Source organism: Numida meleagris, chromosome 4, assembly GCF_002078875.1.
Source record: "Numida meleagris isolate 19003 breed g44 Domestic line chromosome 4, NumMel1.0, whole genome shotgun sequence".
In the NCBI taxonomy this organism is placed as follows: domain Eukaryota; kingdom Metazoa; phylum Chordata; class Aves; order Galliformes; family Numididae; genus Numida; species Numida meleagris.
Window position 1 is genome coordinate 94199773 of NC_034412.1, and position 16172 is coordinate 94215944.

General features: G+C 37.0%; 1 protein-coding gene across 6 annotated transcripts in view; it reads right to left on the reverse strand.

Annotated features, from left to right (window-relative positions):
• The window catches only part of CTNNA2 (catenin alpha 2), a 457330-nt gene that overhangs the window by 159675 nt on the left and 281483 nt on the right, over nt 1-16172 (reverse strand). The window contains exon 1 of one of the 6 annotated variants that reach the window (XM_021395888.1): nt 8491-8551. The exons of 4 other annotated variants lie outside the window; for them this stretch is intronic. Coding sequence is in view for 1 of the 2 variants with exons in the window: in XM_021395887.1 (XP_021251562.1) it covers nt 567-608 (42 nt within the window). In the remaining variant the exon portion in view is untranslated. Of the gene's footprint in view, nt 1-566; nt 613-8490; nt 8552-16172 lie in introns of those variants that run through there. One more of the 6 variants, XM_021395887.1, reaches the window with a different exon arrangement.

Genomic DNA, 16172 nt, shown 5'->3' on the forward strand with positions numbered 1-16172 from the left:
GCAAAACAGGGAGTGTGGCATGGTCTCAAGGCCAGGGCTGCTGAATCATCCTGGCAGCAATCTGGAAATATATGACAATGCTTTTCAAATGACAGATTACTTATGCTGCAGAAAGTAATGAAAATCAGGAGGATGTGCAGACGGACTTCCAAAACCTGAAGATTGCATAAGATTTGATGGATGAAATTCTCAATTGTCAAATACAAAGCAAAAGACGCAATATCAGGAAAGCTGTTCATCCATGCCGTGAAAATGTAAGTTATATGCAATAATTGAACAACCATTATTCTGGATATTGCATTGAAAATCTTTGCTCAGCGTGTGGAGATTAAAAAAAAAAAGGAGGAAAAGGAAAGAAAAGTTAAATAATATCTAAAATGTACGCACAACTGAACAGCACTTATGAAATTAGATTGATATTACTCTGCCTTCTGTTTGAAAATCGTCCCCAGCTCTGTTAAGCATAAGCTATGAAAGGCCGTAACCGCGTGATAAAGATAAGCTGCCGACAAGTGAAAAGAAGAAAGATTTGGGAAAGTTTTTGTAGAAGGAGAGACGCAAAGAACCTGGGACTCCGGCTTCAGCGCAGCAGCAAAACGTGAACCCATTCCCCCTCTAGTGGCCAGTCTACACAGGGTTACTGCAAAAAATAAAAAATAAAATCGTAATACACTGGCAATTGATTTTAAAGCAAACACACACCTCCTCTTTTTCCACTCACAACTTTATGTGACTTCAAATTATATTACTGTTATTGTACTACTCCTCATTAAACTGCCTGGCATATTCCTTCCTTGTTGCTTGTCATTAGTCAGAGCCGAAGCTGGTTTACAGCAGAGGTAAGGTTTTGTGATATGCTCCTATTAACCTCCAAGAGAAGGATATGGAGTGTGACAGGGGCCCATGTACACTTTAGCAACAGAAATATTCATAAAGTAAAAAAAAAAAAAAAAGAACTTTGGAACACCTTCTACATGACATCGCTGTTGTAAAAAAAGAGGCATTAAAAAAAGGAATGGTTGTATAGAAATGAGAGCAGGGAACTAACTGAGTACATCTGCCTCTACAATCTTTTGGATTACAAAAGGTGCTTTTTTAGGTGCAGTGGCTGGGATGTGGCACACTGTGGGGTGGACACAGCCTTTTTTATTTCCCAGCCATGGCTACATGCAGCTGGAGAAGCCGAGGCTGGAGAAGACCCACCCAACCCCATATCTGCAATACACACAGGTTGCCCTTGCTCTGATAGAGCTTCCTCTATCTCCTAGAGGACATCATTTAAAATAATTTTTTTTTTTTTAAAAAAAAGGCATTTTTACCGATTTATCTGCATAATGCAATATAACAGACCCTGTTTTGTTTCCATCTTTTAGTAGTCCTACCCTAGCACTTCTGTGGACCAAAGGAGGTGCTAAGCTGGATGCACAACGAGACGCTACTGAGGAATGAAAAGGAGCTGTGCTCTGATTCTCGTTGAGATAATGCCAAACTGCTCACTGGGGCTATTTGTGTTTCTTTTTTCTAATTTCCTCTCTTTCACAAAAAAAAAAAAAAAAAAAAAAAAGACAGAAGAAACCCAGTGGCTTGGAGCAGAAATGAACACTCTTTGGTTGTACTCTCAGGGAGCCTTCTATGTCCTCAAGCTAATAATCTCCACATAAAGGTTGTGGTTCATGGGAAAGGCAAGAAATGGCATGGGATTATGTTTTCCTCTTGGAAAATCTTTCCACCACTTAAGTTTTTCAAGCTCTGCTTCAAACATCATGCTTAGGAGTGCTTTATTCCGATATACGTTAATTAGTGTATGGGACAGACAAATTAAGTAACCCTTTCTCCACATGATTTGCGAAGAAATTACCTAAGAACATGTTTTTGATTAAAGCTGATAGCACATCATTCACACTCGTATACATCTGAATAAATAAAGTGAGGATATATGGTGTGGCACTGCTTTTTTATGGGTTGTTCTGAATTTACCAGTCAACCATCATAGACTGTGCCTTTCTGTATCTTACAGTGGCTTTTGGTAAAGACCAAATTCTAGTTTAGATGGAGCTCACAGCTGGCATTTTCATGTTAATTTGAATATGTTGTTCCTAATTTGTTCAACTGAAACTAAAGAAAAACACAATAAACAAGGCACAGTTTGACTTCTCACGTCTTAAATTAAAAAAAATATGAACCCATTTCCAATGTGTCTTAATAATTTCACCTAATTAAAAATATTTAGAAAACAGATTATTCAAATGATTTGTACATAATAATGTGAGCAATTTGCTCTTTCAGTGTAAAATGAATTCATTACAATCCTCAGTCAGAGCAAATTTGATAGCGTATCCTTTAGTGATGCAACTTCTGACAAGAGTTGTGTTTTAATATTCACTGTCAAGACAGTTTCAAGGTCAAGAATATAAGGAACTTTGCAGACAGTAATGAATAAACAAACCAAATGAATGCCGTTAGGATGGGCATAAGGTAGGTGGAAAAGCCTACAGAGAAATCTAAAGACAATTGATTACCTGCTGAATGTGGGAAGAATACATCCACATTGAGCCACCAGGGACATCTACTTTTCCACCAACACTTACGGAGAAGCATATTACAGAAAGTGAGGCAATTAGAGAATTAATTGCAAGTGAGTGGCTTGGAGCAGTTCGTTGAGCACATCATATTGGGTGGGTACTTTTTACTTATTTACTAAGTGTAATACTACACCTATTCATAAATATATTCTCCTAGATTTCTTCTCACAACAGGCAAAAGTCAGCCCATGACTTTTAGCTGATGAGCCATATGTTTCTACAGATTTAAGAAATAGGGGTTCTTCAGAATGACATCCTGATGTATGCTGTGACTTACTTTGAATGACATTACCAGGGTAAATTAAATGCCAGGTTCCAGACTAACACATCGCTTATTAATTAACAACACGAACAATTCTTTTTGCATTACAGATAACACGTTTTACAAACTACCATAAGCATTTTTATTACTAAACTTATCTCAAAGGCTCTCTCCCAATGTCTGCCGCAATAAAATAAAATAAAATAAATCATAATTGTGATGGTGGATCATTTTTCCCTTCATGAAAATTAAATATTAAAAGCCATTTAATTAAACGGAACGATAACTGAATGACTTCAACCATTCAAAGATTCAAACGAAGGATGCTCTCCCTAGATGCTAAAATGCGGCATAAGAATGTTTTGCCACAAGGAAAAAATCCTTAACAAAGTAAGCTATTCTGAGCAGCCATTTGTCAACAAGCTCCTCTGTGACAAGGTCATCTCTTGATACTTTCAGTTACAAACTTTTACCTGTCTGTCACACACAGAATGACGTGTTCATAGAATGGCCTGGGTTGAAAAAGACCGTAATGCTCATCTAGTTTCAACCCCCCTGCTGAGTGCAGCGTTGCCAGCCACTAGACCAGGCTGCCCAGAGCCATGTCCAGCCTGGCCTTGAATGCCTCCAGGGACAGGGCATCCACAACCTCCTTGGGCAACCTGTTCCAGTGCGTCACCACCCTCTGAGTGAAAAAATTCCTCCTAACATCTAACCTAAATGTCCCCCATCTTAGTTTAAAACCATTCCCCCTTGTCCTATCACTATCCACCCACGTAAACAGTCATACCCCCTCTTTCCCCCGTGTTCTTTGGTCAGGCCACATGTTCTGAAAAGTAAAACTTCAATGCAGTTTGATATTCTCACTGACTTAAGTAAAAAAGGAGTAAGCTTTATGTGAACTACCTGCTTCAGGCGTACCTAATAAATGCTATTCTGTCTACATCATTAAATCAGCTTTGCCTCAGCTGCTGCTCTAAAATATATAATATATACATGCTTCTTGTGCAACTTCTGCAAGATGTTTGATTCTATAGTTAAAGACTGTTTCCAATCAGCAATAAACATTGGGAAAAATTTCCCTTTGTTTTTAAATGCTCTATCTTTTTTCTCCTACTTCAGAAGTTTTATCTAAACTAGAGCTGACTGTGTGTAAGTCTGCTTTTCCCTTTGAGGAGTTAAAAGGAGAAAGTTTCTTTATATTTCAAAAGTAATTTGTTACATCTTTTATGCCTGTATTCTGTTTCCAGAGGATTAAAGAAGAAATTTCACCGCTAAAAGAGTAAGAAAATAGATTTGCAGATGTAGCAATCTTGTAAAACCCAGAATTCTGAAAAAAAAAAAAAAAATCACACTATCATGAAGGAGAAGAATCATTTCTCAAATTGTCCCAAGTTTCTTCCTACAGAGATTAAAAGGACAATGATGCAACTCCTATGTGATTCCTTTCAACTGCCTATAACAACAGACCAGCTTCAGTTCCACTCATTTGATTATGCGCTTAGGATTATTTCATGCCTGTCTCTTGATTCCTGTATTTGTTGATGCTAGGCATTTTTTTTTTTCAAGGTGAACACAAGCTTTTTTACTTAAAGCTGTGAGAAAAAGAACGGGTCCATCGCTACAAAGTAAAGCACCAATTGGGATTAAAACTGTAGAAATCACATTTTTTCCGAAACTCTTGCCAACTCCATAATGATGCCCAAAATGACTTTGTGCCAGGTGGCTTTGGCTAACAGATGGAATGGTATATTTTTTCACTCTTCATAAAAGCAGCTCCATTCCAAAAATTGTAAGCCAGAAGTATCTAAATTAATGATTGACAGTTACATATGCCTAATAATTAATTAAACCCTAACTACAAATTGCATTGGGTCCTTGGAGCTCTTAAGAGAAAATGTATGATGGTGTCTTTACAGTAACATCTTGAAATCAGAGCAGCTAAAAATAATGGTATGAAAAGATGCAGTACAGACAATAGAGTTTTTGTGTCAAGTGTCTTAGGAATGCCTCAAGCGGAAACATTTAAAATCGTTCCTATAAGACTATTTTTCCAAATCCCAAATCTCCCCAAATGCTTACTAAAATCAACCAGTAGCTGTGACCAGACCTAGCACCTGTATGATTGTATCAACTGGTAATGAAAACAGCAACAGTAAATTCAGCACAGTCTCAAAGTGTTGGGCTTCCAGCTTATAAGTAGATTAACTGTGCTGAGGATGCATTTCAGATTGATGAATGGGACAAGTCATCAGTCATTTTCATGCTTGAAACACAGAGGCACAAGAAGTCTACAGTGGAGCTGACCTCATCCCATTAAATATTTCCCTAAACATCTGCAAACGTCACTGATTTTCCAGCCCATGCAATGACCCTCATCAAAATCTCTTGACGCTGAGAATAACAATGAATCCATTTTCCCTCCTGCCACGGGAAAATAGCAATTAATTAAAAAAGAACAACAACAACAACAAAAACAGCACAAAATGAGAAAAGCTTTTTGTCATATTATATTAATAACCCTATTTCTGCTATCACAAAGCTGTGCCAGAAACACTGATTTAATAAGCACTGCAAAGCAATTACCATGCAAATAGTAGTAGCCAGTAATTTTTTTTTTTTTTTTTTTTTTTTAGTAAAGTCCTTGTTTTGGCTAGCAGACCACAGTAGCAGATCCCAATAAGGTCGGATAATTGCAAGATATTTCAAGTGTCTAAATAGCTGTGACACCAAACACATGAAGCAACAGTTTTCACACTGGTCTGTTGGTACTCCTGCAACTTCAATCCTGGACAACTGAGGGAGCCAATGGAGGAACAAGACAGAGAACTGAAGCAAAGGGGGGGAAAGATATTTAGGAAAGTGCTCTTTTGTCAGTGACACTAGCTAAGATTATATTGCAGAATAATGCAGGTTTTAAGCCTCCTATTAGGAAATAACACTCCCACACTAACTCCTTCCTTTGCCCCAGTCTTAGTAAGAAGCATTTTATTTGGAGTAACTAAGTGGATTATTTTAAGCAACATACAACCATCTATCTATAGCACAGAACTGAAAACTTGCAGAGATTATGCTAAAGTACATGTTTAGCTTTACAAGTTGCATGATGATCTTTTTGTCCTGGACTGGAGCTATATGACCTCGCCTAAATCACTTCATTTCTTAGTCCTCCATTTCACTCGCAGAAAATCTCACACCAGAATGCTGTGACACTCACTATGAATGCTTATTCTATAGTGAATGGTCAATATATGACTGTTCTCATTCCTTCAGTACAATATGACAGGTGATACGTGATATGACTGGTGATAGGTGGACAGTTGGACTGGATGATCTAGGAAGTCTTTTCCAAACTTGGTGATTCTATGATTCTATGATTTTTGGCAACAAAACAGTCAGAGAAGAGATTTGGTTGTGTGTTATCTCTGAAACTAAAAGTGAGTTAAGATTCAATTTGCAAATACAGGACAGGACTCGATATTTTTTCTCATTCCACTGTTGTAGTACGGTGATTAAATGGTCAAAACATGGTGTTAGAAAACTTGGCTTTGCTCCCTCACCACTTAAAAATTTAGATGCTTCCACAGAGGTTGCTTCTACATAGGTCACCTCCTGTTTATTTCCATGGAAACTACAACAGATGCCACACGGAGAATTCAATGAAACACTTTTACTTCATATGCACTTCCATGTCAGATGTCATTTTGTCAGACAGCCCCTCTGTTGTCATCTGTCACATGGCAACAAAACATAGCAGAATATTGTTGGAAAGGCTCAGCTTTTACTGTCATACTGTCAGCATCCACCTCTGACTTCATGGGCCAACATAATAAATAGGAGGCATTATTTTCAGAGCAGCTATCATAATTAACAATCAAAATGCTCCAAATATAGAGACACATTTCTGTGTATCTGACGATGAGAAAAAGGAAATTAACACTATCATGTGTTCTAAAACTTCTAAATATTTTGAGAAGGAACAAAGGAAAATTACTTTCTAGTTAAACGGATGAATATACAAATATTGACATTGTTGTGCCCAAGATCAAGTACAAATTGAATCTGTAATTTCATTTAGAGAAATAGGTAAGCTGCAGAATGCAATTGCTATCTATAAATCATTTTGCTATAACCTTCTACTTCAATACTCTTAAATAGGAAAACGCAACTGAAGTTATTTTAGTTAAAGGCTGTACAAAATAAATCCTTGTGGCAACACTCATCTGTCAGGGGATTTGATGTTCTCCAAAGAACTTGTTGGTATTAAGCAAGCAATCTCTCATTTCTAACAGACTTTGTTATTGATATGCATGATCTAAGTAGTTTATTATTTTTAGTTAAGTGTGAAGTGATATGTCAACAAAAAAACACAAAATTAAGGAAGCCGCATAATATGAGATCTAAAATATTGAACTCCCATACAAAACAGCTACTGACAGTTCTGATCTTGTGGATATAATAACATGACTAACAGTTAAACAATGTCTCCTAGGAAACTGGGACAAGAAAATATACCTTGCTCAAGTCTGTCATCCCTGGAAAGACTTAGGAATCCTCATACGAGCAGGCCCAGCAGAATCCAGAAAGACCATTGGCAAGCTTCTAGAAATGCCAATGGTAAAACAGATAAAGAATTTTACACAAAAATTTCAGACCATTTGAGATGGTTAGTGAAAATGTCATTGGATTTCTAGAGCTCGGTTCACTACAAGACTAAATGAATCAAGAAGCAATGGTAAAGGGAAGATGCTATGTACTGTAATGCAGGTTTACGCACAACCTCAGTGCCTTTTTCTGAAAACACTTTAATACATGAGCAAACAAATGAATATAAAAAGATACGTGTTCTTAAAAATAAACACTTATTTTCCTTAATTTTCTTACATCTCTAAAAACCTTACCTTATCCTTTATTTTATGATACCATAGCTAGTATGATAATAGTATTAATACGTCAGTATTTTGCAATCCAAATCTGCCTGATTTCCACAATAGTTCTTCAGGCAGAATGGCAGTTGACATGACAAAATCAGGAACACATCTAGCATTTGTGGCAAACCTACGTGAAAATACATAGCCCTGACTCTTTATCTTTGCCAAGAAGTAGGAGTATCCACAAGCAAAGAACTGAGTTTTAGACCCAAGTTATAAAAATACAATACTGGTGGCTAATAAAGCACTTACTGTCTATCCCTGAACTTAGCACAAAGATTCAGAGTTTGCATGATTATATTGCTGGACTGATTCTGTCTGGTATATGATATTGCTGGACTGATTCTGTCACTGTTACATCAGATATGATTTTTTTGTATAATTTTTTGTATGACTTCCTCTCCAGGCAAGGATCAATTGCTGCGTTTTCACAGAAAATGGAAGTTGACCTAGTTATGCTGTGTCATTAACCTCTGAAATCATAATGTATGTAGATGAGTTGATTAAATTCCTCACTGTAGGACCCTTGTAGGAAGTAAAGCGAATTTCGCACAGAAGGAGCTCACTTAGAATTCTTCCAATTTTGTTTAGGTTATTGTAGCAAACTGGTTATTTCTATACCTGTCCTGAGAAACTGTTAGCTCAACCAAGTTAATTTCAAAGTCTGATTTTTAAAAGATTGAAAAGTATACCAGTAATATGGAGAAAACATAACCTTATGAGGAGGTGATACAAGACAACCAGCATGGCTTCACCAAGGGCAAGTCCTGCATGACCAACACAGTGGCCTTCTATGATGGCATAACTGCGTCAGAGAACAAGGGAGGAGCCACTGATGTCATCTGTCTGAATGTTAGTAAGGTCTTTGACACAGTCCCTCACAACATCCTTCTCTCCAAATTGGAAAGATGTGGATTTGATGGACGGACTGTTCAGTGGATGAGGTACTGGTTGCAAGATGGTACACAGCAAGTTCTGGTCAGTGGGTCAATACCCAGATGGAGATGGGTGAGAAGAGGTTTCTTTCAGGAATCAGTACTGGGACCAGTGCTCTTTGACACATTCATCAGTGACACTGACAGTGGGATTGAGTGCACCCTCAGCACGAGTGCACTTGAAAAATGCAAGGCCAAATGTATCCTAATACAGGGCTCCTAAATAACCTTGTTGTTGTCTAGTTTCACTCTCAGTGGCCACTCATGTTAGAAAGTGGTTGATTGCTAATAAAAACAGAGGATTATACTCTTCTGCAAATCTGTGGAAGAGGTTGATTGTAGCAGAAATAGATTTAATAGTATATAAACTATCAACAAGCAAAAACAAACCCAAAATTTGGCTGGTTTACTTGTAGTAGCTAAAAGATTTGATTGTCAGATCAAAGGTAGTCAAGTTAATCAGGAAGTTTTCACTCCTCTCGTGATGTTACAGAGGTTTTTTTTGTTGGAATTTTCTTCCAATTTCTGTATTCAGTTGGTTGATTTCAGATTTTTAAAATACTGTTAAAAGTGAGGCTTGTCCAGAATGGCAAGGGAGTTTATCCAAGAGATCTACAGATTTCTTGGGTTTGCAAGACCAGGGCTACAGAGACCAGCTATTTCCTCACACACGCAGAAAATGCATGGACCCCTATTTCCAAGCCACGGAAGGATGCATACTTCCCATCAGAGAGGACAGAAGCTTGCTGAAAATGACTTTGAACAGCTACTCCCAGAGGCAGCCATAATTTCAGCAGCAAATTCCACTCAAATTACTGAAATCACCTCCAGCAAGGTCCTTTACCTCTGGCTGACTGTAATACGAGTTTCCACATCAGGGCTCAGGAGTTGTTAGATTCCAAATTCATACCCTACTTCAGAGTAATTTCTTCACGTAAATAAGCAATGTCTTGTGAAAGTATGGATTTGCTTAATGTTGGAAAAGATAAAAGACTTCCTGTAATAAGGTACTGCCATTGCCATATGGCTGAACTAAACTTCACTGAATACTTTTTCAAGTACAATACATTTTCAACTCATCTAAACAGCCAGTAGAATAGCATCAGGTGATAATCACAGGACAAGAAACTGTATTCGAGACAAAAGTAGCTTTGCAAAAAACATGAAGTTTTCAAATCTAATGCAGTGGAATCTGTGTTCAAGCATTCTCTGTGTCTACAAAGGGTAAGGCAAAAAGTGATCAACTCAATTTGCAGCAGGAGACATTTGGGTTATGTATTAGAAAGCGTTTTCTAACTGTAAATACAATTTGACACAGAAGTTGAAATTTGTGCCAAATTTTTTTGCATGTTAATCCTTTATTGGAATTCAACTGTATCAGAACTCTTCCAAGTAACTGTCCATATTATATTGCTTTTTAGGAATAACAAGCACACTTCGTATTTTACATTTTGAAACGAACGTTTTTTTTCCACTTACTGTCATTTCATCAATTTACTTAAATAACTTCTTTATACATACAAATAACTAATGATATATACCCAGCAGTGGAATATACATGTGCATGCATACACATTCATAAGTTTTTGACAGCATACATACTGACATGTAATGAAATCATTACATTGGATTAAAGTAATCTGCAGGGAACAACCTTAAAGCTGGAACATAGAAATCCATACACTTTGAATAGTGCAAACACTTGTCCCATGCCACACTCCTGAATTACTGACAGCACTGGCCAACCATTACTTAGTGATGTTGAAAGTTAAAGTGCAAGTTTGATGTAGGAACAAGGAAGACACTAGTTTTATTTTGTTCACCCATTAGGTTATACATTAGCTGCATTTGATACCTATTTGATATTTTTCATTTACTTATCATTTCAAGACTGTTCTTCTGGTTTAAAGAAGAAAGATTGTCAGGAGAAAGAGCAGGTATCATTAACTCAGATTTTTTTTTGTATTCAGAACAGCACTAATGATTTAACACTTCCAGATGGGTTCCTCAAATGGGATATGGTATAGTTTAATTTGAAGATCATAGAATCATGGAATGGCTTGGGTTGCAAGGGATCTCAAAGCCCATCCAGTTCTAACCCTTGCTATGGGCTGGTTGCCACTCACCAGCTCAGGCTGCCCAGGGCCCCATTCAACCCAGCCTTGAGCACCTCCAGGGATGAGATATCCACAACCTCGCTGGGCAGCCTGTTCCAGGGTCTCATTGCCCTCTGAGTAACTAATATCCTCCTCACATCTGAGTCTTCCCTCTTTTAGTTTAAAGCCATTCCCTTTGTCTTATTGCTATGAGACCACATAAAAAGTCACTTCCCCCATCTGCTTATAAGTTCCCTTCAAGCACTGGAAGGCCACAATGTCTCCCCAGAGCCTTCTCTTCTCCAAGCTGAACAAGACCAACCCTTTGTCTTTCTTCATAGGAGAGGTGCTCCAGCCCTTTGTTCTGTGGCCCTCCTCTGCACCCACTCCAACATCTCTGCATCCATCTTGTGCTGGGGGTCCCGGGCCTGGACACAATGTCATTATATTTTTGCTTCCTAAACATTATAGGCTGCAAGTTTAATAACTTGTCATTTAGCCTCTAAAATGATAGAAGAAAATAATTGAGAGCAACTGAAAAAGCTTTTTAGCACATTTTCCTGCAACAAGGCAAAAATCATATGTATCGTTCACAATGTTTGTCTAATCTATTATCAAAAGCCTATGCTGATAAGGATTTTGCAGCACCTTCAGTGCTGAACTCTCTGCTGCTAATATATTTTGTTTCATTCCAGTCTGGAACTTTTCAGCTACGATGTTATTCCAGAACTATTTTTCCTCTCCGCAAGGAAAATAATATCTGTTTATTCCATTCTGCTTTGCAGCAGCTTCTTACATAGTTCATAGAGGAAAAACGGTAGCAATTTTCACGTTTCCAGACTAAATAAAACTAGTTCACTCAATCTTCTCTCATCAGCCACACTTCATTCTAGGTTTTTGTCCTTATTTTTACCTCCCTGTTCAATCCATCTTCATCTTTCTTGCAGTCTGTAGCCCACATTGACACAGTACTTTAGCACAGGTCTTACAAATGCAGGTAGGTAATACATTCTCCTTATACACAGCTGACCTGCGAACATGTTATTATGCACAACAGCTCACTGGTATCCTATTTCTAGAGAATCTCTAATTCCTTAACCAATTGTGGTGGGTTTTTTTTTACATGACAAAGCATATTTTGTCATGCAAGTCTAAGAGATGATAAGTGGAAGATCAAGAAAATATATTTAGAATTGTGTTTTCTTATGTATAAATATTGAAACAGTGCATATATATATTTATAAATACTTATTTAAAATTTTTTCTCATCATATTCTGTTTTCTGTTTCACTAATAACTCAATTGTATTCATCAAGTTCAGCTCTCTCAATACTTCATATGCATCAAACTCCCTTCTTTTAAAAAGCCACTCTTCTTTTAATGAAGCAACTCATTTGCCCAGATTGATCACACATAAATACATTTGCACAAGCAGGGTTGTTAATTTATCTGCCTATTTCAGCCAGACACTTGAACACCTTTCACTGGAGATATACTTTAGAGTGACCAGGAATAAGTCAGTCAGCCAATAAAGATTGATAAATTCTTCCACTCATAAAATACAGTCTGGAAGTTTATTGTATCAGAAAGCACTTTCTAAAATTATTTTACGACAATTTAGCTTCAGAAAGTAATTTAGTCATCAAAATGAAGATATATTGGATAAGACAGTACTAAACAACATTAGTTTTAAAACTACATTGAATTTTTTTTTTTTCTATATGAAGATGAGTTTAATTTTCATATCTCTTCTGGAGAATGGCAGCTCTGCTGACAGCACCGCAGTGCTGCGTCTGGATGGGACCCAAGTACACTGACGTTTGATAAACATTACAGAGCTGAGAGAAACTATATTCATTATTACGGAAAGTCAAAACTCTCTTCAGAATATGTCAAACAAAATCAGGTAATTCTGTATTGTGTAGAACATGGGGTTAAATTATACCTCAGATATTAAGCACCAATTGTTTTTGTATGTCTATTTTATTAAACAAATTAAAACACTGATCAGAAGTAATGCTTTTTACATGAATTTGAATATTCTGAGGAAAAAAAACGTGCGTATGCTCAATTGTTTTCATGTCATGATAGGGGGCCTACAGGAAAGCTGGGGAGGAACTTTTTATAAGGGCAGGTAGCAATGGGATGAGGGGAAATGGTTTTAAACTGGAAGAGGGTAGATTTAGAGTAGATATTAGGAAGAAATTCTTTACTGTCAGGGTGGTGAGACACTGGAACAGGTTGTGGTCCAAGCCCAGCAAGGTTGTGAATGCCCCTCCCAGGAAGCATTCAAGGCCAGGCTGGATGGGGCTGTGAGCAACCTGGTCTAGAGGGAGGTGTCCCTGCCTGTAGCAGGGGGTTGGAACTAGATGATCTTACGAGTTCCTTCCAACCCAAACCAATCTGTGATTCTATGATTCAAAGCCCACTGAAACAAAATGGAAAGACATCACATATTAGTAACCCTAAGATCAGCCTCAAAGATAATCACAAACGTATCTTCTAAACTTACTGGTTTTGTCACTAATTCTGTGTTTCTCTCTCTCTCCTTCTTTATTTTTTTATTATTTTTTGTTTGTTTTATTTTTTGTTTTAAATAACTCTTTTCTCTGTTTCCAAGATGAAGGACTTTGGCCTCCTCACCATTCTTACGTACTTTTATCTCACACCAAGTTTGTATGAAAGTGCTCTTCCATTTTTTTACAGCATTTAAACAACTTTCATTTCACCACATTTCCCTTGACTGAAAACCTTTTCACCCCATCTTATTTTAACACCTGGCACCCACGTGTATTGCTCAGCTCTCGCTTATCTTCAATGTCTCCTCTTCCCTATAAGAAAAAACCATCTTTACACAAGTCCTCATGAAAGGATCCTTCACTATCTTCCTTGACTGCAGACCTCATTTTAAGATTAATTTCTCATATCTAGCAACATCCTTGTTGTTTTGTCCTCTTCATTTTTCTCTACTGTACCTCTTCCTCTTTCTTCTCCTTTTTCTAATGTGCTGCATGCATTTCCTGCATGTTTTGCATCCTCAAGGCTCCCTGTTACTCAGTGTATACATCATACTTGAAGGACTTCCAAAAATATTAACTTTCTAATTGTAGCAGCAATACCAATTTTTCGGACATTTACTGGAGTTGCTTTTTGGGTTTTACATAACATTTGATAAATAATTTTTTAAAATGATTTTTTTTGGAATTTTTTTTTTTTTGTCTTTAGAAGGCTTTTCTTCATTCCTAATTCAGGCAAAATTTCACTGGATCTAATGAAAGCTCTCATTGAACCAAAGCTCATGTAAGACTTAAATCTGTGAACACTGAAAGTTTACCATTATGTAAATGAATCCAGAGAAGTAATCTAAAGACACACTATGAAGGAGAATACTTCCATATACACATGTATATATATATGCACATATATATATGCGTATATACTGGATATTCATTTTTGTACATGCATGTATGAGTAACCACAGCCTGAGAATTCTTCAATGAGTTTTTCATTGCAGTTACTCCTAAAAATGATTACTGAATGGAAGCAGACAGAAATGCTGATTACAACACTTTAGAAATTTTATTTCGTATATTCAGGATTAAATATATTTTTTATGAACATTATTTTTTAACTACCTCATTTTCAGGCTTTAGAGCAAGGGCTGCCAAGAGCTTGAATTCAATCAATTTATTTGGGTGATCACATGAGTAATTTCTATAAACCATGCTTCTATTTCACATAGACACTCCAAAACAGCAGCAGTTCATCTCTTAGTTTCAATGCAATCATCAGCTGCATTATCGCAGCTTGGCCTTGAAACTTTAATATCAGATTTAGCACAAGCAGGGTAAGTATGATCCCCCCCAGTCCATCTCACTCTTGTACATATATATGTGTGTGTGTGTGTGTGTGTACACATATGTAGGTGTATATATATGTATATATAAATGAATATACACAAAGAGGAGAAAAAATAAATAAACACATCCTTGCTGATCAACATTTCTTTTCCAGCTATGCTGTTCCCTATTAGCCAGGCTAAACTTGCTCGGTCACTTGAATGACTTGTACTGCTTTTACAGTTTAGTACTATCAAGGAGTAAATATTTATCAGCATTCACTGGAGTTCTTAAAATCAATTTTACCAGTGAAACTATGGGTCTGCCTACCACACTAAAAACAGAGTTTCTATCTTCAGGATAGAGACTACACTTTGTTTTCATTCCTTAATTACCTTTTTATTTTCATTTAGTTGATAGCACTGTTCTGCCTTTTGGTTCTTCGTGTATGAATATTGAACCTTAGTGAAAGCTTAACAGTGTTTATTAAACAAAATGTGGCCAGTATCACAAACAGATTTGCCATCCTGTCAGATAATAATCCAGCTGCTAAAAACAGCCATATGCTCCTTTGCTGGGATCTTTATATACCAAAACATTTTTCTTTTTGACATGTCAGCAGCCAAACTAACAAGACTTTGGTGACAAATGATATACTTAACCCTCCAGAAAGGGATCCTGACTTGTTCTTTAGGACAGTTTTCATTTTTATGTCTGAAAGATCAGACAAAGACACATTACCTTTCAAGGAAAGTGATGATGCAACAGCAACGTCTGGAAATGAATCTCATTCCTCTGGAGTGTTTTTGTCTTTTTGTTTGATTGCTTTTGGGGAAGGAAGGAGACATGTAGACTGTAATAAATATCTAATCTACAATGGCAAGATTGTCTTAAATTTCTGAAATGCTGTTTCCCTAATTCAGTAGGACAGACAAATTACCTATGTTTTTAACTTTGAAAGAGAGAAATAAGAGTCTGGAAAAAAAACATACTTCCACAGATGTCATTAATGTGTTGATGCAATGATAAAGTCAAACGGAATAGGTCTAGATGAGACCTCTGGAAGTAAGTTAATTTGTCCATTCTTTGCTGACCCTATGACAACTGGAGGACTATTTCCCTCTGAATCTCAGTTTGCTCCAGTTACAAGTTTTACATAAACAGAAATGCAGGCAAGAAGTCTTGTCAAAGACTAACTTAGCAAGAGATGTCATTCTGTGAGGGAGTTAATTTTCACAGATGCATAAAAAATGAACCAGAAGATATCTGCAAAGTCATCTAGCCCTTACACAACTCCCAGAGAAGGTAACAATATGCTTCTATTGATTTCAGCGTAAGGTTTATTAATTCCATTACCAGGAAATTATGTTTAGCTATAACTAAGATGGTCAAGGTAATTATATCCTTCGCTTTCACTGAGTCCTCATTCTGTATGTGTCTTGACCTCCTTAATCAAGACATTGCCGATCTTCAGCCCTAACCTTTCTTTGATTCATCTCATTTCTCATCACTGGAACTAACAGTTAC